The 20805-nt window shown below is 43.8% G+C and overlaps 7 protein-coding genes across 23 annotated transcripts in view; 3 read left to right on the top strand and 4 right to left on the bottom strand.

The window, feature by feature from the left end:
- Positions 1-7072, top strand: part of LOC6613461 (bone morphogenetic protein receptor type-1B) — a 50353-nt gene extending 43281 nt beyond the window's left edge. For 2 of the 3 annotated variants that reach the window (XM_032723449.1, XM_032723443.1), the window contains 2 exons: positions 4460-4647; positions 4711-7072. In XM_032723449.1, coding sequence (XP_032579340.1) covers positions 4460-4647; positions 4711-6018 — 1496 coding nt within the window. In that variant the 3' untranslated portion in view covers positions 6019-7072. The remainder of the gene's footprint in view (positions 1-4459; positions 4648-4710) is intronic. The other variant, XM_002037897.2, reaches the window with a different exon arrangement.
- On the bottom strand, positions 6774-7824 carry LOC6613460 (troponin C). Its single transcript, XM_002037896.2, has 3 exons — positions 7715-7824; positions 7204-7621; positions 6774-7142 (listed from the first exon to the last, which is right to left on the bottom strand). The coding sequence occupies exons 1-3, from the start codon at positions 7715-7717 to the stop codon at positions 7114-7116; spliced, it is 450 nt and encodes a 149-aa protein (XP_002037932.2). The 5' UTR covers positions 7718-7824; the 3' UTR covers positions 6774-7113.
- Positions 7825-9443: 1619 nt separating this feature from the next.
- LOC6613459 (pancreatic lipase-related protein 2) lies at positions 9444-10821 on the top strand. The gene is made up of 5 exons (XM_002037895.2): positions 9444-9539; positions 9589-9691; positions 9744-10321; positions 10384-10552; positions 10606-10821. Exons 1-5 carry the CDS (start codon positions 9512-9514, stop codon positions 10742-10744), a joined length of 1017 nt encoding a protein of 338 aa, XP_002037931.2. The 5' UTR covers positions 9444-9511; the 3' UTR covers positions 10745-10821.
- Positions 10822-11228: 407 nt separating this feature from the next.
- Positions 11229-13628, top strand: LOC6613458 (TBC1 domain family member 19). Of its 2 annotated transcripts, none has more exons than XM_002037894.2 (7): positions 11229-11706; positions 12004-12190; positions 12244-12337; positions 12391-12643; positions 12699-13168; positions 13225-13306; positions 13359-13628. In XM_002037894.2, exons 1-7 carry the CDS (start codon positions 11437-11439, stop codon positions 13530-13532), a joined length of 1530 nt encoding a protein of 509 aa, XP_002037930.1. In that variant the 5' UTR covers positions 11229-11436; the 3' UTR covers positions 13533-13628. The 2 variants fall into 2 exon arrangements, with proteins under 2 accessions (XP_002037930.1, XP_032579389.1); XM_032723498.1 differs by lacking the exon at positions 11229-11706 and adding an exon at positions 11830-11945.
- Positions 13581-15556, bottom strand: LOC6613457 (probable cytochrome P450 28d1). The gene is made up of 6 exons (XM_002037893.2): positions 15320-15556; positions 15128-15266; positions 14956-15063; positions 14196-14826; positions 13868-14137; positions 13581-13808 (listed from the first exon to the last, which is right to left on the bottom strand). The coding sequence occupies exons 1-6, from the start codon at positions 15511-15513 to the stop codon at positions 13642-13644; spliced, it is 1509 nt and encodes a 502-aa protein (XP_002037929.1). The 5' UTR covers positions 15514-15556; the 3' UTR covers positions 13581-13641.
- A 1122-nt stretch (positions 15557-16678) lies between these two features.
- On the bottom strand, positions 16679-18708 carry LOC6613456 (probable cytochrome P450 28d2). Its single transcript, XM_002037892.2, has 6 exons — positions 18484-18708; positions 18241-18379; positions 18077-18184; positions 17391-18018; positions 17052-17324; positions 16679-16993 (listed from the first exon to the last, which is right to left on the bottom strand). Exons 1-6 carry the CDS (start codon positions 18675-18677, stop codon positions 16830-16832), a joined length of 1506 nt encoding a protein of 501 aa, XP_002037928.1. The 5' UTR covers positions 18678-18708; the 3' UTR covers positions 16679-16829.
- A 661-nt stretch (positions 18709-19369) lies between these two features.
- LOC6613451 (nesprin-1) overlaps positions 19370-20805 on the bottom strand; it is a 95853-nt gene continuing 94417 nt past the window's right edge. For 12 of the 14 annotated variants that reach the window (XM_032723395.1, XM_032723403.1, XM_032723389.1 and 9 more), the window contains one exon: positions 19370-20792. In XM_032723395.1, the coding sequence (XP_032579286.1) occupies positions 20549-20792 (244 nt within the window). In that variant the 3' untranslated portion in view covers positions 19370-20548. The remainder of the gene's footprint in view (positions 20793-20805) is intronic. The other 2 variants (XM_032723351.1, XM_032723407.1) reach the window with 1 other exon arrangement.

Here is a 20805-nt window from a genome sequence, read left to right as displayed (position 1 = left end):
GACTAGGAAAATCAAATGCCAGCCAGCCAATTCATTAGCAACGACAGAAATTATGGAAAATGCCCGCCCACTTTTCTCGAAATTTGTACAATAAATACCGGGGAATACAACATGCCGCGCTGCCTACGTCGAACAATAAAACTTAACATTATTATATAAAAATGTATAGCACAGAAACAACAAGCCATGGATATGAAAACAGACGCCCACAGTTCGCAGGCCACCCAAACCAAAAAAAAAAAAATAAAAAAAATTGAATGGAGGAAAACGTGCGGAAAAGCACAAATGCCACAAGTGGAATTTGGTATTTAACAGGTGACTGGGAAATGCCCTTTCAATTAGAAAAAATAGAATATAGTATTTTGTTCCCCGCTACTCGAAATATTCTAAATATAAGCTGAAAATGAAAATTTAGAAAGAGTATTAGGCATTCGTTGTTGAATTCAAGACGGGGTTCGTGTCTCGGCTAACTGCCTCTTCAGACGTCACAGGCTCTTTGTGTTTGTTGGTATTGCAGTTACTGCTGCTTTTGTTTGGACTAGAATTAGGGAGCTGATGATACATGAGCCATTCCATGCCATTCCATTGATGAGCTCACTCCGGCCGGCCGTGTCAGGTGTGCGTTCTTGTACCGTGAGTACTACGAGTAGTAGATACTTAGATAGACTTGTGTATATTTCTCGATCACATGACTGCGAAAGTACTTCTTGTTCTAATTCGCACACTTGAGCATCTTTAAAAAACACTTGAGTAACGCTAGGACGAAGAATCAGTTTATCAGTGTTTATCACATTCAGAATTATTCCTAATCTGCATACTTGCATTATCTAATCCCATGTTTAGCATTCTCATCTTGCTAATCGCGATATGTAAGAACTTGCTTCAATGCTGAACGTGTTCTATCACTAATTGAATTAGTTTAGCCTTATCTACAACTAGCCCACTTCGATAACGGCTATAATTTACCCTTGCTGACCTTATTTGATAAGTTAGTTATGTATTGCTATTTTAAAAGTGTTGTAAATTGTGGTAATCAAAGCCGCTTAAATTCGATTGCGACTCCTTTTCGGAACGCAATGCCCAATTTGGCGAGCAAATCTCCCAGCAGATTAACATTGACCCGTAATTACTTTATATGGCTCGCAATTTTAATTAGACCCTCGACTTTGAGCAGCTGCTAGCAAAAGTAATGGCACGATCAAATAGAGAACAATCAGCGGTGGCTGTGTTGTGTTCAAAGGTCTGTCAATTGAGATGGGTTTATAGTTTTGCAACGCACTGTCGGTGGCATGTGGGGAATATTTTATCGCATGATTCAGCTAACGATTTCCGCTGCCAACGCTCCTCTAACATGGGTGCAGTTTTTCCCGCTGCTGATTCCCCTCCACCCAGGCGTCTAACATCATCATAGTACCAGAGTCACCATGATGATCCGATCTCCAATCTCTGTGAGCTGTGGGCTATGGGCGTGGGCCGCCTGCCGCCTCCCTGTCGAGATCGTGCCGCAAACATCGCATCAACTGGCTGGCCGGGCTAAAAATATGTATTCGATGGGCTTGCTCCACCCACAAGGGCCAAGTGGAAAAGCTATAGCCTTCAGCTTGAGCTCCCATCCCTTCCTCATCCGTTTAGAGTTTTATGCAACACACAAGTTCTTGGTAACTATACTTTTATCTCGTTTAATTTGCTGTTCATATTTTAAAACTTAAATTACTGGCTGTGTTTGGTTTCTTTCCACTCAGCAAAGAAATATTTTCGGAAACATGTTTGGAATAATGTCAATTATGATTGGAATCAGTTTTGTTTTTGTACGCCAACCGTTTATGATTGGAAATATTATTTTACGAGGCTGCATCTTTGTGCGTTTGAATGCCGGCCATATAGGGCGTCTGTTCCTGTGACTTCCCTTTCGTGTTTGAAGAGTTTCACATAAAAATGCTTGTTTATTGCAACCGGCTAGCAAACAAACTCGCACACAAGGCCGGCCAACCTGGAGATTGCTTTGTTCTGGCCCTGCCGGCCAGGTTCAGTTTGGTTTCCTCCGATCTGTTCTTTCTTCACTTTTCGGGTTTTGCTGAGTGGCAAGCGCGTGCACTTGGCGCCAACTTGGAGCCGCCACATTGCCTTGCCCCCCGAGCCAAAACTGAAGCTGAACAGCTAACCGAAAGAGGCAACAATTTGGTTTCGAAGCGCGACGTCTTCCTCCTCCAAGCCCCTTATATTCCCCTTCCTACCCGGCGGATGCCACTTGGTTGTCCGCGGTTCGTTTCATAATTTGGTTGGCCGTCTTTTTTTTTGTTGGTCGGTCTGGTCTGGTAAGAAATTCATAATTTGTCTGCACCGCAACAGGCTACCGTGCTACGTGGTCATCGTTCTCGGTTCTCAGTGATTTGTTTTCGTTGCTTTTGCTGAGGGAGATGAGAAGCAACAGGTATTTGCGGATAAAAGTTGGCAGCGAATAAAACTTGGCTAGCTGTGAAGCACAGCTAGTTTTCAATGAAACCCAAAACAATTGGCTGGCTGGCAGTGTATCTGCATCGTTTTGCACGTTTTGCATGCCAACCGACACCAGATACAATTGGCGCGATAAAAACCGCGAGGGAAACGCGTGGCGACAGCGGCCAAACAGCAGCTGTCGCTGGCTATTAAATTGTAATTAAATTATTATCTCGCCGTGGCAATGGGCGTGCCCAAATGCAGGCAACATCCGCCAATTTGTGGATTTGCCTGGGTCTCGCTCTTTAGTATTTGTATTTGTATCTGCAACTGAAATTGCGCACTGTGAGTGGTATGCATGTGTCACTTGCATTTTTTGTGCTGCAGCCTTGGCAACACGCGACCTGTTCGGATATGGCTCCTCCGAAAAAAAAAAAACGCTAGGAATTCGCATCGTTAATCAACGGAATTGTATCTTTCAGAGCATTTTTAAGCATTACCATTAATAGCTCTTAACTGCGATCTGCGATCTCGTTTTTCGTGTGAATGTTGCGGCTTTGATGGATGGACGGGGTCTTGTAACGAGCTCGTTTGAGCGTAAATAAGCGAATGGAATGGAATCCGAGAGTTTTGTTTTCCCAGAATTGCGAACGCCAATAAACAATAATGAGAATCGGAAAACAATACCCACCGAAAGCTAGTCCGCAAAAGTGCGAAGCGATCTATGTGCGCTCCAATGTATCCAGATCCAGCAGATCCAGCATGACACACATCCGTTTCGGGCTTTACGACTTATAAATGGCCAATAAAAATGTCTAAAAATATGCTAAACAGTCTGTGGGTAAACAAATCACCTTGTGCCAGCCACGAACCGTAAAAAATATGGCACATTCGCTTTGGCATTAAAGGCGTTTTTATGAATGAAGCGGCTGAATGCAATTAAATGCGAAGCCGTATTGAGCAGGTCGTGGCACTCCAACAATCCGACGATCCATGGGAAAGCCACCCACTCGACCGTAACTCATTCATCTAACGGCTGTCTGCCCCTCATCTCCGTCGAGGAAAACGCACTTAATGTTTTCCTCGATGGCTGTCGCAGGCGGCAAATGGCCGTAAAACTAGCGCCCAATGGCCACAACGCCCACTCCATAACGGTTGAGCTTCAGCTCCAGCTCTGCGCTCCTCCTCGTGTGCCGATGCCTTGGTCAAGTGGCTGTGGAAAAGGCAGCTAGCTACCGAGAAGAAACAGCAACGAGCTTGTAATTAGTTGCAGATTTGCCAGCGACCTGAATCAATTGCTAGAGTTACCGTTACCAGCTACTTGCATCTTGCTACTTGCAACTTGCAGCCACGGCCCACTCTTCATGCTCAAACGCATTTTTATGCTACAGTTGCGGTTTCTGCCGCCGTTTATAATCGCAGACTCAAAATAGCCAACTCATCAGATTGATTTTGGAGGTACTACTTGACCACTAATTTTGTGGTACAGGTCCGGGTACGGAAGTGGGACGTACTTAAAAACTTCGGAAGCTACAGCAATAAAACGTTAATAAACCTCCTGAAGACTTCTTGTTTTCTTAATCTGTAGTTTTCGGATTTATGATCAGGATTAAGGAGATTATAATTAAGGTTGGAAGAGGAGCAGTAACTAGTGTTTTTAGGAAACAATGTTAGCAGTTTACTACTGTACTTAATCCCAATGAAAGATTGTGGATGATTGGTTTAAAGGCGGGGATCAGACCAACCCACTCGTCAACTTTAAGTGCATTACTGCAACAGACGACTAGTTATTATAACCGGATATCATAAGGACATATTATAGAGGTCTTTGGGAAGCGTAAAGTCAGAAGAAGACGTTAATTAGCTTAAAAGTCATGGCCAATCCCATTTCCCAGGCAGGAATAACTACGCAAGAATCGTAAAATTGGGGATGTTAATAAGATAATTTGATTCTTACCAGACTCTTCATTTCATATGGATTATCAATGAATGGCATATTAATTATTTTCTGTTGCCATTCTAGCCCGATCCCTAACCTGCTACTGCGATGGCAGTTGTCCGGACAATGTAAGCAATGGAACCTGCGAGACCAGACCCGGTGGCAGTTGCTTCAGTGCAGTCCAACAGCTTTACGATGAGACGACAGGGTTGTACGAGGAGGAGCGGACCTATGGATGCATGCCTCCCGAAGACAACGGTGGCTTTCTCATGGTGAGTCCCCAGCTAAAACTAAACAATGAATCCATAGCTAATGAAAATGTCTTTATGTTACAGTGCAAGGTAGCCGCTGTACCCCACCTGCATGGCAAGAACATTGTCTGCTGCGACAAGGAGGACTTCTGCAACCGTGACCTGTACCCCACCTACACACCCAAGCTGACCACACCAGCGCCGGATTTGCCCGTGAGCAGCGAATCCCTGCACACGCTAGCCGTCTTCGGCTCCATCATCATCTCCCTGTCCGTGTTTATGCTGATCGTGGCCAGCTTATGTTTCACCTACAAGCGACGCGAGAAGCTGCGCAAGCAACCACGTCTCATCAACTCCATGTGCAACTCGCAGCTCTCACCTTTGTCACAACTGGTGGAACAGAGTTCGGGCTCCGGATCGGGATTACCACTGCTGGTGCAAAGAACCATTGCCAAGCAGATTCAGATGGTGCGACTGGTGGGCAAGGGACGATATGGCGAGGTCTGGCTGGCCAAGTGGCGCGATGAGCGGGTGGCCGTCAAGACCTTCTTTACGACCGAAGAGGCTTCTTGGTTCCGCGAGACTGAAATCTATCAGACAGTGCTGATGCGACACGACAATATCTTGGGCTTCATTGCCGCCGACATCAAGGGTAATGGTAGCTGGACACAGATGTTGCTGATCACCGACTACCACGAGATGGGCAGCCTACACGATTACCTCTCAATGTCGGTGATCAATCCGCAAAAGCTGCAATTGCTAGCGTTCTCGCTGGCCTCTGGATTAGCCCACCTGCACGACGAGATCTTCGGAACCCCTGGCAAACCAGCTATCGCTCATCGCGATATCAAGAGCAAGAACATATTGGTAAAGCGGAATGGACAGTGCGCTATTGCTGACTTTGGACTGGCGGTGAAGTACAACTCGGAACTGGATGTCATCCACATTGCACAAAATCCACGTGTCGGCACACGCCGCTACATGGCTCCAGAAGTATTGAGTCAGCAGCTGGATCCCAAGCAGTTTGAAGAGTTCAAGCGGGCGGATATGTATTCAGTGGGTCTCGTTCTGTGGGAGATGACCCGTCGCTGCTACACACCCATATCGGGCACCAAGACGACCACCTGCGAGGACTACGCCCTGCCCTACCACGATGTGGTGCCCTCGGATCCCACGTTCGAGGACATGCACGCTGTTGTGTGCGTAAAGGGTTTCCGGCCGCCGATACCATCGCGCTGGCAGGAGGATGATGTACTCGCCACAGTATCCAAGATCATGCAGGAGTGCTGGCACCCGAATCCCACCGTCCGGCTGACTGCCCTGCGCGTAAAGAAGACGCTGGGGCGACTGGAAACAGACTGCCTAATCGATGTGCCCATTAAGATTGTGTAAGCAGCTGTTTGTAGTATCGTTTTAGGTTTGACCTAAGTTGCATTTAGTTTTCTGTTTTTGTTCAACATCTGTTGAATGCGCAGTTCCGACCTTTTGTCCGGAATTTCATAGTTAGGTTCTAATCATAAGTTGCCGGTACTTGAGCGGAGCAAAGCAGAGGATCCTTCAGAGGTGCCTATACTACGGTTACTTTAACCGTCGCACTGATTGTAAGCTAGAGGTTAGATTTAAGTTGACAGGAGCTAGTTACTAAGGCCCCTTGCAAAATCTTTGGTTAGAAAAATGCTTTAACTATTTGAGAAATATAGGGAGTGTTTTGTATGACACCTATTCATGTTGATGTACATAAGTATGAGATCAAAAAAAGAAATCAATTGAAAGAATCGAAATTTATATGTAACATACTTTAATTTTTGTGCCAGCTTTTGTACGCTTTAACATGTTGAGGCTTTAGCCTCAACATAGAACATGTCTTCATGTGTTTTGTTTGTATCTAGTGTTTAAGTGAAAACTTTGCAGACTTTGTGCAAGTAAATGCTGCCTTTTGTAAAATCCACGGAATTAGTTGCCTTAAGACAAAGTGTAAAGACAGGAGCCAACAGACAGGAGCCCGACTCCCTTCCCCCACTTTAAGTAGCACATATTTTTGTATGTATAACCAGAGATCGAGAAGTATCTCGAGAAGTGCACTTGTGTCGGCTCTTTTGTTTTGTGTAAATAGCAAAGATGTTTATAGGCCGCTAACCATACAGATATATAGTATATATATTATGTATTATCGTTATAAGCGATTCTGTAAATACTATATATGTATCTTTATCTGTAACCGTTTAACTTATATCTTATCGTTCTTATCATGTAACCTTGTTTAAGCTAGAGTTAGATGACTAGCCTGTAAGAGCAAAAAGTAAACTATATGAACTAGATGGATATGTATCTTTCAGTTTTTTTTCTGTTTCATTATTACTGCTCGCAGACCACAAGAACTAAAGTTTGTATTAAAGCGGTTAGTTAATTTATTTAAAAATAATAAAAAATTATAATTAAACCCAAAAGCTTGATTTTCTGTTGGTTTTATCAGCGTTCGTGATTCCTCTATTCGCCCGCCATCATCTCCATGAATTCTGTGATCGAAAATTGCAATTAGTCAGCATCACAAATTTGTAAATTTGTAGGGGAACTTACCATCAAAGTCAACGGTACCGGATCCATCAGTGTCAATCTCAGCGATGATGCCGTCCAGATCGCTGGAGGAGAGCTTGTCGTCGAGGGCGGCGAGAATTTCCTTGAGCGTTGAGGTGGTGATGTAACCATTTCCCTCGCGATCGTACAGACGGAAGGCCTCTTTCAGCTCCTTCTGGATGGCCTCGGCATCCTCCTCCTCCAGGAAATGGGCAGCGATGCTGCAGAAGCCGTCGAAGTTAACCTTGCCGGTGTCCTCCGGATCGTTGTCGTCGATCAGAGCCTGCAGTTCGCTGTCGTCGAACATCTGACCCATGCTGTTGAGGATCGTCTTCAGACGCAGCGTCTCAATGAAGCCCGTCTTTTGTGTGTCGAACATTTGGAATGCCTTGCGCATGATGTCCATTTTCTCGTCGTCCTCCTGCGGTTACCAAAAATTAGCCCGATCACATCATGAACGATTGCACAATATCCACCCGCCCAGAGAAATGCAAAAACAACACCCGATAGATACCATTTTGTATCTGTTGGCCAAGCGACAATTTGCGAGCGAGCGAGTATTCCAATCTCCAATGCGTTCCAACTGCGTTGGCCTGCGGGCGCGCACTAAACCGATCGCCTGGCCAAGATCATTATTTATAAACAACAAATTTTGCTTAGTGGAAGCGTCACTCATACGCAGCGTTGTACACCTCGTCGACAGAGGAGCAGCGGAGCAGAGCATCCCATCCATGGGTTATTGTTGGTTTGGCTTTTCGGCAAAGCACTTTATTAACAGCCATTGGAATGTGAACTAGTGGAGGTGGCGGTGGGTACAGAGGTGGAGGTGAAGGTGGAGGCGGATGCGCAGACTGATTCTGGCCAGACGCTGATCTAAATCAGATCAAAGTGTTACAGGTGCACTGCCTGCCTCCTGTTCGTTGGGTTATTGGTTGGGTATTGGCTGCGGTTGGGTAAGGTGGGAGGGTACTGATGCCTTAAGGTCGGCGGCAGCACGGCGACGTCATCTCCATCATCTTTGGCGCTGGCAGCCGGAAAAACGAGCGCACAGCGCACGCCACAATTATGCAAAAGAGCAGCAGATACAACGGATACACCAGATACAGCACATACAGATACATATATAAGTACACCCTCGCATCCATATTTCTGTATGCGTGGCCTGGTCCGTCGGTCACTCAGTCAGTCACTAAAAATCGACTATAAACGTCTTCACAATCAGTCACAAAATCAGTGCGATTTTCTCACGGTAATTGTATTTTTAGTACTTTATAGCAATTTTTGTCCATATGATCATGAGTGTGGTGGGCCAGATGCCGATGGCTGGTCCACAGCCAATTCCACAGGCTCTTTGCCGTTTGCTGACTACTTGCTGGCTACCCACTACCCATAGCCACTAGTGCTGCGGTTAACCACACACCCATCCGATCCTCAACCTCCATCCTCTCCACTTTAGTCTCGAAAATGTTGATTTGGTTTTAGATTTTTGCTCTAAAACAAACAAACAGGCATTCAGGCTGGCAAATGGACATCACGCTAGATGGACAGGCCAATTGTGGGCGATGCTATGCATGTAGATGTGGTTCTTTGGGCATGGGTTCGGATTTGGATAGTTCTGTACGAGTGGGTAACCTTCCGGCAACGGCATTTTTTGGCAAAGGCGCACAGTAGTGGCTTTGATGGTCATTTGAGTTTTATTATTTATGACAAAACGTGAAGCACATTTGGAATGTCCCAGGGAGGTGACGGAATGGCACAATGGGAAGAGGGGTTGGGTTGCGACCACAGTGCACTCACACTGTGTCACTTCCATTGTTTTTGCATAATTTCCAATGCCCAAAATGTGTATCTCTGTATAAATAGCTTGAGTTGAGTGTTGGCCACACTCGTGGCATAAGTTCTAATTCGAACGCTAACATTTTGGTGGCATGAAATTTAAGGCTAGATTTACGATGCAATTACCACTGCAAATTGCTCTGCCAAGGAGCGAAGTCAACACGTTAATTAATTCCTGACTTCCTATTTATATTTAAATTGATGTAACAGTTTTTAAAATTCCATTTCTGCTCTTTGTATAAATTAATCTTATTTAACTTTTATGCAGAATTCCAATTCGTAGTTGTACTATAATATTTTATTTATTTTATTTTTAATATTTTATTTTATAGATGCACATATTTTGCAATTAGTTAAGCTTTCCGGTTACTTAGTCGGTTGAACGAGACGAACTTAATTAAAAAGATTTTATGGAACCTAGAGCATATAAAGTCGGAAAATAAAAAATCAGTAAAGGCCTCAAAGAAATCGGAGAATGATGAATAACATCTTGGTCTTAATAGGTAATTCAGGCTGTCTTAATAATAATGTCATAAAGTAATCGTGTTTTAGGCTTTTCGAGTGTTATGCTCGTTGCTGGCTTAGATGATATGAACTGCTTTTCAATGCAAAGCGAATTTTGTCCCAATGCCAACATTTCCTTTTGGCTATACACGTAAGATGAGTGGTTTTATACTTTGCTTTGCATTATCTACCCGTATCTGCAGAAAAGAAAATCAGGAGGGAACTAAGCTTTCAGTATTTGAACTTAATCGCTTTGAATTTAATCACCACAAACCGCTCAAGGTTCTGATCCATGGATTCAACGGGCACCGCGATTTCAGTCCCAATATCCAGCTACGTCCGCTGTTCCTGACACAGGATTACAATTTAATATCCTTGGACTATCCAAAACTAGCCTATGAACCGTGCTATATGGAAGCGGTTCACAATGCCAAATACGTAGCTCGCTGTACAGCTCAGTTGCTACGAGTACTCCTCGAGAGCGGTTTGGTAAAAATTGAGGATCTGCACCTAATTGGCTTGGGCTTAGGTGCCCATGTGGCCGGGTTCATTGGGCAGTTTCTTCCGGAACACAAGCTGGAGCACATCACAGCCCTCGATCCGGCGAAACCATTTTACATGGTCAAGGATCCGGCTCTAAAGCTCGATCCCACTGATGCCAAGTTCGTGGACGTCGTGCACACGGATGTGACGATGCTTGGTTTACTGGATGCAGTGGGCCACGTAGACTTCTACTTGAACATGGGTGTATCACAGCCCAACTGCGGACCGGTTAATAAGAGTAAGTAATATTTAGGCCATTTGCTTTACCCATATTTGCCATTTTCATTGTTCTAACTTTAGTGGAGACCCATTTCTGCTACCATAACCGAGCCGCAGACTATTATGCCGAGTCTATTTCTTCACCTTATGGATTCTATGGCTTCTACTGCCCCAATTTTAAAAGCTTCGCCAAGGGAATTTGCGTTCCTGATAAAAATGTAGAGCTGATGGGCTTCCACGTCGATCCGAAGTAAGTGCCAGCAGGCATTTTTTCAGATTTTTGTTTTATCTATTTAATTGCAGAGCCAGAGGCAGGTATTTTCTGGATACCAATAATGGTCCTCCTTATGCCAAGGGCGAGAACTTTTCCTCAATAAGTCGCCAGCTAAAAGGTCGCACTTTCGTGAACGATGATATTATAGATAAAATGATTGAATCATAGTAAGGGATGCTACCCAGTTATTTAATAGAATATTTTTATTTCATAAATAAACATGGAAACATATACTACAACTATAACATACTATAGCTCAATTCTCGTGTAAAAATGTTTACCCTTTCAAAATCATATTTCGGCCTGGTCTAAATATTCAGGTGAAATACTTTCGACACTCTGACATGTTCAGGTGAGTTTGGCCCACCTTCGCAATCATCAGGAGGAGCCGCGCCGACGACCACGTCAACAACTCGTTGGGCCAGGTGACAGATGCAAGAAAAAGGAAAAGTTGCCGCCACTCAGTTTCAGTTTCAGTGTGTTTCGGTGTGCGTGAAAATAAATGTATATGGAAAGCAATTTCACGCGCCTCTGGCTTTTCATTCGAAACCAAACATAATGGAATTTCTTGGTTGCGAGGGGCGGCCAAAACGAACGAATCAAATCGCAACTAACGCGAAACTAGCAGCCAAACAAGTGTTTGCATTCCGTCGCCAAGAAGCGACGACAGCCGAGGATGTGACTCGGAATCGAATCGACTCCAAATCAAAGCAGGCGACGGAGTTTGATCGATAAAAGTCAAGCGACGGAGTTAGGAGCGCCCAAAGTTGGGGGCTAATCAGTATCAGAACGGTGTAAATAGTTAGTTGGTAGTCAGTGGCAGAGTGCTACGCAGAAAGAACGGTCGAGGAGCTATCGGCATGGAGGAGCTGCAGGATGCCAGCATCCACCACATGACCGCAAAGGTAATCGCGGCCATCAAGAACACTAAGAGCTATGAGCCCATCTACAAGGAGCTGCAGAGGCTGGTCTGCAATCCCAGCGTGGACACCCACGATATGCGCAACACCCTCGAGGATGCCATCAAGAGCGCCGGACTGGAGACGGAGATCCGGAATATTGTCTACAACCTGGTTCGCACGCGGCTGTCCAAAACAGATGACAAAAACCTGGCCAACAAACAGGGAGCGGTGGGTACAACTTCAGAGATTTAGTTTATTAAAATTCCTGTAATGGAATTTAGAATAATTGGATTGGTATTTAATAGTATTCCATGCTGCTTCTATCATTTTCTACTTTTTGACTTTGTAAAATTTTATTTTATAGCTTAACGTTTATAATACAAGTTATAATGCTACATAATACCGAGAGATCTCGAAGTGCCACAATTATAGAGTTATCGAATAGCTCGTTAGCCTTAGGGACATTAGTATGTAGTGCTGGGGGAAATGAATTAAAAAGCTCTTTACTTATATATTTCCCTATAGAAACCCACCGTTAGTGATCCACTTGGATATTTGAAAAGAGCTGGTGTGCTTTGGGATCGAAGGGTTCGAAAGAGTTTGAATGCCATGTGCACAGAACTGAAGGTTCCATTGCATGGCCAACCAAGGATCAGTGCGGATCGCGAGGACTTTATGGCCAAGTGGAACGAACTGAGCAACTACAATATGGGTAGGCATCTCGTAAATAATGGAGTTTACAATTAACCGTGGTTACACATCTAGATCTGGCCAACTATAGGCCTGTTTACGCTCCAAAGGATTTACTAGAGGTGCTACTCTCGCTGAAAGGACCCGCCAAAACCACGGAAAATACAGAGTAAGTTTAGGGTTATATCAGTCATTTGGGTAAATAATCATTTACCTCATTAGTCAAATCCCCCAATGGGAGTTCTCCCACATAGCACTTCCTGTGAAAAATCTTTTCGAGCTGCGTGCCCACTATGCGGATCTGCTGCGAAGTGATATCTACTTGGGAGTGCCGGATCTTACGGTTCAGTGCCAGAGGATTCTGGAGGCCCGGCATGCGCCCATGTGCCAGCAGTTCCTGAAGAAGGGCTGCACACCCGCACCCTATAGGGGAGCCCTCTGGGCTTCGGTCCTGGACAGCAAGCTACATGACTATGTAACTACTGATTTTGGGATCAATAACCTCATAATACATCTATATACCCCCAAAGGATATTGAATACTGGCAAAAACTGCGCAATGCCGTCTGGACCACGGATCACATCGTGGACAAGCTGGTCTTCAAGGACATTCAGTTGACGGCCTCCAATGACGACCAGTACTTTGTGTTCGAGGACGTGCTCTACCAGGTGCTGCTCTGCTTCTCGCGGGACACCGATATCGGTGGTTGTGTGGAGTACGAGACGTTTCCGGTGAAGGGCAAGACCTACGAAGGTCCTCCATCGGGTGTGGTGCCCTTCCACGGCATCTGCATGTTTGCCGCCCCCTTTTGTTATCTGTATGACTCGCCGGTGAGTCTGTACTATACATTCCGGGCCTTCTATATCCGCTACTGCCATCGCTTGACCACCATCAACACGCATCCTCAAGGGATTGTCAGTCTGTGCCTGCTCTTCGAGAAGCTGCTGCAGACCTACGAACCGCAGTTATGGTCCCATTTCCGGGAGCTTCAGATACAACCGTGAGTTGGGATTGGGTTTTCCGTTAGACAGCTATTTCACCCATCTATTCCCCTAGCCTGCGTGTGATCTTCAAATGGCTTATGCGAGCGTTTTCCGGACATTTGCCCCCCGATCAATTGCTGGTCCTCTGGGATCTGGTACGAAATACACCTCCAATCCTATTGGCACTGCTTATCCATTCCATTTCAGATCCTTGGCTTTGATAGCTTGGAGATCCTCCCTCTATTCGCCATCATCATTCTTAGCTTTAGAAAGGAGAGCATCATGCAGGTGGCCTCGTTGGATAGCATCGAAGCGATTCTGGCAGACTTATCCTCTATCAAGGTGCTGCCCCTAGTGCAACTAGCCCTAAGTCGGGACTAAAGGTGTGGTTTTAAGTTACAAAATTAAAGTATTACGAGTGTTTTGAAATATAACATGTATGCAACTGGTCAAACTATATTTAATATAAAATCGTAACGTTGTTGAGTGACTATTTCCGTTCAACAAAATCCAGCCAAACGCCGCCTTTTAAGGCAGGCATAAAGTAGGTATCATCAATTTCATTATCCTTGCGCGTTTTGGGATTAACCTTGACGTCAAAGTTTCGCACGATTTCCACCAGGGCAGCTTTGATTTGGGTAAGTGAAAACCGCATGCCTGCAATTATGCATCAATTTTGAAATAACTTAAATTGCTCCAAAAATTATGTTACCCACCGGGACAAATACGTGGTCCATCGCCAAAACCGAAGTATAGACCCTGATCTCTGTACTTCTTGGCTCCGCCATTGATGTTCAGGAATCGCTCGGGCTTAAAGGATTGAGGTTCCTCGTGGTATTGGGGATCGTTGTGCAAGGCGTTCACAGGAATGATGACTACATCCCCGGGTCTTAGTTTCACGCTCACTCCGTTTTTGTTCGTCAGTTCGTAGGGTTCAGTTACCACCTTGCGGGCAGCCAGAAGAGGTGAGAAAATTCGCAAGGTTTCTGCAGATATGATACAATTTCAGTATGTGTATAACTTAAGGTTTCGCCAAAAACTCACCATGGATGCAGGCTTCGGTGAAGGGCAGCTCACTTATCTGTTCAAAGGTCAGCTCGGCGGTACCGACCTCCTCCCTCAACTTTTGCTGCTCTTCGGCATTGCGGGCAAGGAAAAGGAGTGTGTGGGTAAGCACTTGCGCGGTGGTCTCGAAACCGTCCGTCAAAAATGTCATTGTGTGCGAGGTCAACTCCGCCACATTCAGTCCCTTTTTCTCCTGCAACTGCAACATGTAGTTGAGGAAATCATCTCGCTGCTGTGCCGCCGGACTTTCCTGTCGCACTTGGATGCACTTCCGCATGATGTCATGGAAGAAGGCAGCCACGTCCTTGGCGAACAGGGAAACGGTGTAGAATTTCGTAATTGGTGGCCATAGATTGGCGACCACCGTGTAGAAGATGAAGCCGAAAGATTGTTCGAAGACGCGCTTGGTCATTCCCACCATGGGTGTGGGATTTTCCGTGAAACTCTGGGCGGAAATGCCCAGGACACAATCGGAAATCACTTCGGTGGTGTAGCACAAGCAGAGATCCTTCGCATTTAGTCCTTGGGCGGGGGCCATCAGGCTCTGTCGCCTTATATATTCCACGAACCTTTTACAAACGCGCAGCGAGACGGGATAGGCAGCTTTGACCTTTTGGGGAGGCAGAGCGTTAATTAATTGGAGCACTTCAATTGATAAGGGTATCAGGGCACCCAATGTAAACAAACATTAGCACGAGATAAGTTTTGAATAAATAATTCGAGGGCAACCTAAGCTTACCCGATTTGCCGAAAGTCCGGGTGTAACTTCGGCGCGTCTTTCCTTCCAGGCCTCACCGGTCAATATAAATGGATTGTTCGCCAGAATGGGATCCTTCTTGCTGTCGGTCTATTGTGTGAATTATCCTATGAGATGGGCTCTTAAGGTCAGTATGTATCTACCATCTACTCACAAACTTAGCCATCTCATTGTCGTGGAAGCTGCGGAAGTCACTAACAAATATCTTGTGCGCATATTCCGGCGTTGTGACCATTAGTTGTGGAATTCTGGTTTGGAACACTCCCACAATGCTATCGGTGTTCTTGTACTGCCTAATGAGAATGCAATCAGTAAGCAGATAGCGTAGCTAACTCCATACACATACTCATAGATCTCATCGATGTCGTAGACCACGTTCCGTTTCTGGGTGAAAACGCTGGGAAAACTGCCCACAAAGGGCCATGACTTGGCCGTAGGAATGCCCATCTTCTTCCAGTAGCTAAAGTTCCATGTCAGAAAGACATAGATCAAGGCCAGAATGGCCGCAATCACAAAAAGAGCCGTGGAAATCGGACACATGGCACAACGTCTCGCCAACGCGGATGAAAGCCAACTGGAACTCAATTGAGCTGCCGCAGTCATTTAAATTGAACTTGCGCGGTAGTCAAGTGGATGGATTCACCCAGTAAACAAATTGATCTAATTGCCTTCACCACCGCTGTTATTGGTTGTCGTAAATAAAATTGCACCATTTGGTGATAATGCCTGATTTCGTTATCAAGATCAAGGGGCTACTCTATACCTAGTCCTAGGTCGTGAGCCACAAAGTAGTAGTACAAAAATTGTTAAGAAAAGACATTTTGTGATATCACGATGAAACAGAACTTTTCAGCCACTCATTTCGCAAAGTGGTTGCACTTATTATCATTGTATATTGCATCTGTATATATAGCACGCAGATAAAGATGTGTTTTAAGGGAGCGGTTTTAGTAGCATAGAGAAATTTAATAAACGGTTGTGGTTGTAACCATAAACAATTAAAAGAAAAATAGCAATGCCTCGACTCGAATTAGTAGGATTGCAAAATGCAATGCGTGGAAACACCCATGATGGCGTATCCAGAAGGTCCATCTATCTGTTGCATACTTTTCTAGGAATACAACATACCCATTTTCATTTAATGGGTAATTTTCAGTAATGGGTATAGATAGTCTGACAAACAATATGTGTAGCAACTGGCTAAGTGGTTAATCAAATTTTTTTGTGATTTTTAATTGGTTTATTATCTTATCAACAAATATAACAACACTTCAGCCATTTCACTATCGCTCCTTAAATTCTAGCCAAATGCCTGCCCTGTGAGTGGCTATAACAAAGGTGTCATCCAGTCGATTATCTGATCGCGTCTTGGGGTTTACATTGATGTCATAATTTCTTACGATCTCCACCAGAGCTGCCTTGAGCTGAGTGAAAGCAAATGGGATGCCTATTATTCTACAAGGATGTCTCTTAAAAATAATAAATAAATAAATTTTTTTAGACAATTTAAAAAATTTTAGAATTTGTATTACTTCATATTAGAAAATCTCAATTAAATCTTGTGTCTTGCAAACGGATGGCCAACCTACAACCAACATGTTGCGCACTAGCAATCGAACTTGTTGCGCATGCAACATCACTGTCGAACCGTGCTCGATCGAACCGTGTTGTGGATCATCCGCAACATTTACCCTTTATTGAGTAATACATTTAACTGCATTTTATTTTTCTCAGTCAGCTTAGATCTATTGTCATGCATTATTCAAACATAATTTTGATTTTTATTATTTTGATTAAATAACTCCTGTTTATTCAGTTTTTTTTAGCTCAAAGCTAACTATGATTATGGCTATTATTTAAAGGTCCTTAAAGTCCAGGTAAATACCACCCTTCAAGGTGGCCATGAAGAAAGTATCATCTATCTGATTGTCCGAGCGGGTTTTGGGATTAACCTTAATTTCAAAGTTCCTCAAGATTTCCACCAGAGCTGCTTTGAGTTGAGTCAACGCAAATCGCATTCCTGAATGAAGAGATCGACTTAGTATGTGATTCTCAGATAAAATTTTTAAGTCACCAACCTGGACAGTGACGAGGTCCATCGCCAAAGGCTAGGTATACACCCCTGTCTCTGTAACTTTTCATACCACCTCCATTGCTCTCAAGGAAACGTTCCGGCTTGAATGTCAAAGGATCCTCATAATACTGCGGATCGTGGTGCAGAGCTTTTACGGGTATGGTAACCACATCTCCGGGTTTCAAGTGCACAGTGCGTGTGTCCTTGTTCGCAAACTCAAAGGGTTCGGTGACCAGCTTGCGGGCTGCAACTTGCGGTGAAAACAAACGCAAAGTTTCTGAAATATAAAATTATAATGTAATTAAATAAACTGATCTTAAGAGAATATGATAGGATTTCCCACCATATATGCAGGCGTCCAGATGCGGGAGCTCGGACATTTGATCAAAGGTCAGATCTGCACTGCCAATTTCCTTGCGGACCTTATCCTGCTCCTCCGGATTACGTCCCAGCATCAGCATAATGTGCGCTAGAACCAAAGCCGTAGTCTCGAATCCGTCCAGAATGAAGGTCATCGTATTAATTAGAATGTTATCCGTGTGCAGGCCCTTCTTCTCCTGCAACTGCAGCATGTAGTTGAGGAAATCGTCACGCTGTTGCTCTGGCTTTTCCAGTCTCAAAGTAATGCATCGCCTGATGATGTCCAGGAAAAACACTTCCGTTTCCTTGTTGAAGAACGGTACGCTGTAGAACTTGCGCACCTTCTGCCACAGGTTGGTAATAACGCTGTAGAAGATGAACTCAAAGGAGGTATTGAACACACGCTTTATCATTTTCAACAGCGGCGTGGGCGTGTCCGTGAAACTCTGGGCCGAGACTCCCAGGCCGCAGTCGGAAACCACTTCGGTGGTGTAGCAAAGGGACAGATCCATGGCATCCAATCCCTGGGAGCTGGCCATCCGCTGCTGGCGCCTAATATATTCCACGAACTTTTTGCACACGCTTTGCGACACTGGGTAAACGGCCTTGACCTTTCGCAATATAAAGATACAATTTAAAATTGGGTAGATGCTTAATGAGGTTACTTACTCGATTGGGGGACAGTGCTGGCATGATCTCCGACCTTCTTTCCTTCCATTCGTCGCCAGTTAACACGAACGGATTGTTGCCCAGGATCATGTCCGTCTTTTTGTTCACCTTTGAACATTGAAATTCAGTAATAGATATTCCATTATAAACTTAAAAGTACGTACAAAATTACGCCATTCATTATTATGAAAGCTACGGAAATCGGTGGCGTAGATCTTGTGTATATATTCCGGACACATGACCAGCAACTGTGGCACTCGGGTGGTAAAAACGCCCACCATGTTTTCCGTGTCTTTATACTTTCTGCAAAAACAAAAAGTTCACGTCAAAAAGTAACTATATTACCCCTAGACAAGACTGTTCGGATTTTTACAACTATTAAGTATACCGAATTTAATAATACATACTCATAGATATCATCAATATCGTAGGCAATATTACGCTTCCTTGTAAAAATGCTGGGAAAACTTCCAACAAATGGCCAAGTGGGAGCCGTCTTGATGCCACGCTTTCTCCAATAGTTAAAGTTCCATGTTAGAAACACGTAGACCGGGACCAAAAGGGTTAGCACGAGGACAAGAGCTGGAGTTACTAGGCACATGTTGGATGCTTATGAGCTACATATTAACGCAGCGATTATATTTATGCCAAAAAGTTGGCTGGAAGCAATCTAATCGTAGTTAAAAAGTAGATTATTTTTTTTTTTTTGTAGTCAGATTGTATTAATTTTGATGGACTTGACAAGTCAATTAAAAAATAATACCGAATAAAATACCGAAAATTTGGAAAATCAAATCGTATACAGTCATGTCAATAGAGCTGCAGACATACATCCCATAAAATAAACAATATATGTTTTATTGTTTTTTTTTTTTAATAATCATAATGCATATAAAGGTACAGTTGTTCACAAGAAAGGAAATCTTAAATGCTATATAAATTATATTAACTCGATAACGGCTAATTATTTCATAACCAGATAGAAGCTGCAAAGTACACAAATTTAACATTTAAATCAAACTTAATTTTATACATAGTAAATCGTTCATAGGTCTTATAAATAAATGTATGTATTTTCTCAATAATAATTGCTCAAGCGTTAAATAATAGAAAATAGTTGTAATAAACAAGTTGGATAAGTATAAGGCAAATATAATTAGATTTATCAAAAAATATTAACAACAAAATAGGTATCTTTTACTGGATGGACTTACGTCACTTGTCAATATGCAAATTGCATTTTTACGATTTTTTTTCAAAGAATTAATCTCTTTGTTTATGAATTCATAATATTTTTGTTTTTGTATACGCATTTTACATTTTTTCTTTATACAGAAAATTTGTAGGTTGGTTTAGCACCGGCATAGGACACTTGCTTCGTTTTGTTCAATGCTCGTGGCACGCACGTTTTCCATTTTCTTTTCTTTGAGAGCTGGCTTCGATGGTCAATGTCTATTGGTAATTTGGAAATGAGTATCAGGAATGCTTGAAATGTCTAGCCACGTGTCGGGATGGAGTTCAAGGATTGGATTCGAGCCCAGTGTCCTGTGGCTGGCGCACTGGCTGCTTTACCATCTAACCCTTGGCCGTGGGAGAGATCTTGGCCTTGGGTAGAGTGATCCTTTTTGACACGGGGACTCTTTAGGAGCCGGAGTCCAAATGGAGGTCAATGCCCACTGTTGACAGCGTCGCCCTGAGTTTGGGAGAAGGACGCGCTGCAAGCTAGGGACATTGGTTGCCATGAGGATCTCCAGGCGATTGGTCTATGTGGGTCATGATTTTGTCTTGGGATTCGTTTGCCGTTCTAGCCCATCGCTGGCAGCAGGAACTTGAGATCATATCCTGCGAAAATGTTCCACGAAATTGGCAGGATGCTGATCGCAATTTCCCGATGCCCAGGATCTCTCTAAATGCGAAAACGTGCGTTGTTGAGTAAAATGTTCGTGTGCGTATTTTGATTTCGTTTTAGCTTAGATATTTTTATATACAAAATGTTTGGGTTCTCTATAGTTTTCTTGGGATCATATACGTGGGATATATATGAATATATAAATTGTTTGCTGTGCAAATATATATGTATAATGTATATATCGTTTTACAAAAGGTTTTCGTTACTTGTCGTTAGTTTGAATAGTTAGTTCAATTCTTTTACGTGTTTCATGTTCGGCTTGTCGAGTCTGTTCGGTTCTGTAGGTTATATACAAATTGGTTGTTTTATTAATGCCTCTAGCTATCGAATGACTATAAAATTACATACAATTACAAAATGTGATAAACTACACAAATGTACAACTCTTCCATTTCGATATTCAACATTTTTTTGTTTAAATTTTTCTTACTTCAAATTTTGCTTTCAAAAGGCATCTTTTAAACTGGGTGTTTTCTTAGGGGTTCTTGCTTAGGGTTTAGGGTTTTCTTGTCTTTGTTCTTGATAGTGTTTCATTGCACTAATCCAATTGCAACTCGACAGCCTTACGTGGGTGGCGGTCCGTGGGGATACGACAACATGGGCTCCAGGCTGCGCGCGAAGGTGTTGGAGAACATACAGGTGTAGTCCTCACCGTGGGGCACCAGGGTGGCCACACCTAAAAGCAGCAGCATGAGCGCCTGAATGGGCAGCGAGGCACGTGCAACGCGGCCTAGGAATCGCGCACCGCGCGCCAGAACCGTGGTATTGATGACATCGCCATCGACAGCATCGCCGCCATCGGTGTTGCTAATAAATAATA

The sequence above is a fragment of the Drosophila sechellia genome, chromosome 2L (genome assembly GCF_004382195.2).
Source record: "Drosophila sechellia strain sech25 chromosome 2L, ASM438219v1, whole genome shotgun sequence".
In the NCBI taxonomy this organism is placed as follows: Eukaryota; Metazoa; Arthropoda; class Insecta; order Diptera; family Drosophilidae; genus Drosophila; species Drosophila sechellia.
The sequence above is the reverse complement of the archived record's forward strand: the minus strand, read 5'-3'. Positions and strand labels throughout refer to the sequence as shown.

What these genes read in the sequence shown, in the direction of transcription:
- LOC6613460 (XM_002037896.2), bottom strand. An exon ending in CGGTACCGTTGACTTTGATG is followed by an intron (nt 7,143 to 7,203) that starts GTAAGTTCCCCT and finishes TTTCGATCACAG; the next exon opens with AATTCATGGAGATGATGGCG.
- LOC6613459 (XM_002037895.2), top strand. Translation starts at nt 9,512, where the DNA reads ATGATGAATAACATCTTGGTCTTAATAG. An exon ending in ATTTCCTTTTGGCTATACAC is followed by an intron (nt 9,692 to 9,743) that starts GTAAGATGAGTG and finishes CCGTATCTGCAG; the next exon opens with AAAAGAAAATCAGGAGGGAA. An exon ending in CTGCGGACCGGTTAATAAGA is followed by an intron (nt 10,322 to 10,383) that starts GTAAGTAATATT and finishes TTCTAACTTTAG; the next exon opens with TGGAGACCCATTTCTGCTAC.
- LOC6613458 (XM_002037894.2), top strand. Translation starts at nt 11,437, where the DNA reads ATGGAGGAGCTGCAGGATGCCAGCATCCACCACATGACCGCAAAGGTA. An exon ending in ACTGAGCAACTACAATATGG is followed by an intron (nt 12,191 to 12,243) that starts GTAGGCATCTCG and finishes TTACACATCTAG; the next exon opens with ATCTGGCCAACTATAGGCCT. An exon ending in CGGGAGCTTCAGATACAACC is followed by an intron (nt 13,169 to 13,224) that starts GTGAGTTGGGAT and finishes CTATTCCCCTAG; the next exon opens with CCTGCGTGTGATCTTCAAAT.
- LOC6613457 (XM_002037893.2), bottom strand. Translation starts at nt 15,513, where the DNA reads ATGTGTCCGATTTCCACGGCTCTTTTTGTGATTGCGGCCATTCTGGCC. An exon ending in GACATCGATGAGATCTATGA is followed by an intron (nt 15,267 to 15,319) that starts GTATGTGTATGG and finishes CATTCTCATTAG; the next exon opens with GCAGTACAAGAACACCGATA. An exon ending in ACAATGAGATGGCTAAGTTT is followed by an intron (nt 15,064 to 15,127) that starts GTGAGTAGATGG and finishes TTCACACAATAG; the next exon opens with ACCGACAGCAAGAAGGATCC.
- LOC6613456 (XM_002037892.2), bottom strand. Translation starts at nt 18,677, where the DNA reads ATGTGCCTAGTAACTCCAGCTCTTGTCCTCGTGCTAACCCTTTTGGTC. An exon ending in CAGCACTGTCCCCCAATCGA is followed by an intron (nt 18,019 to 18,076) that starts GTAAGTAACCTC and finishes ATATTGCGAAAG; the next exon opens with GTCAAGGCCGTTTACCCAGT. An exon ending in TGGACCTCGTCACTGTCCAG is followed by an intron (nt 16,994 to 17,051) that starts GTTGGTGACTTA and finishes CTCTTCATTCAG; the next exon opens with GAATGCGATTTGCGTTGACT.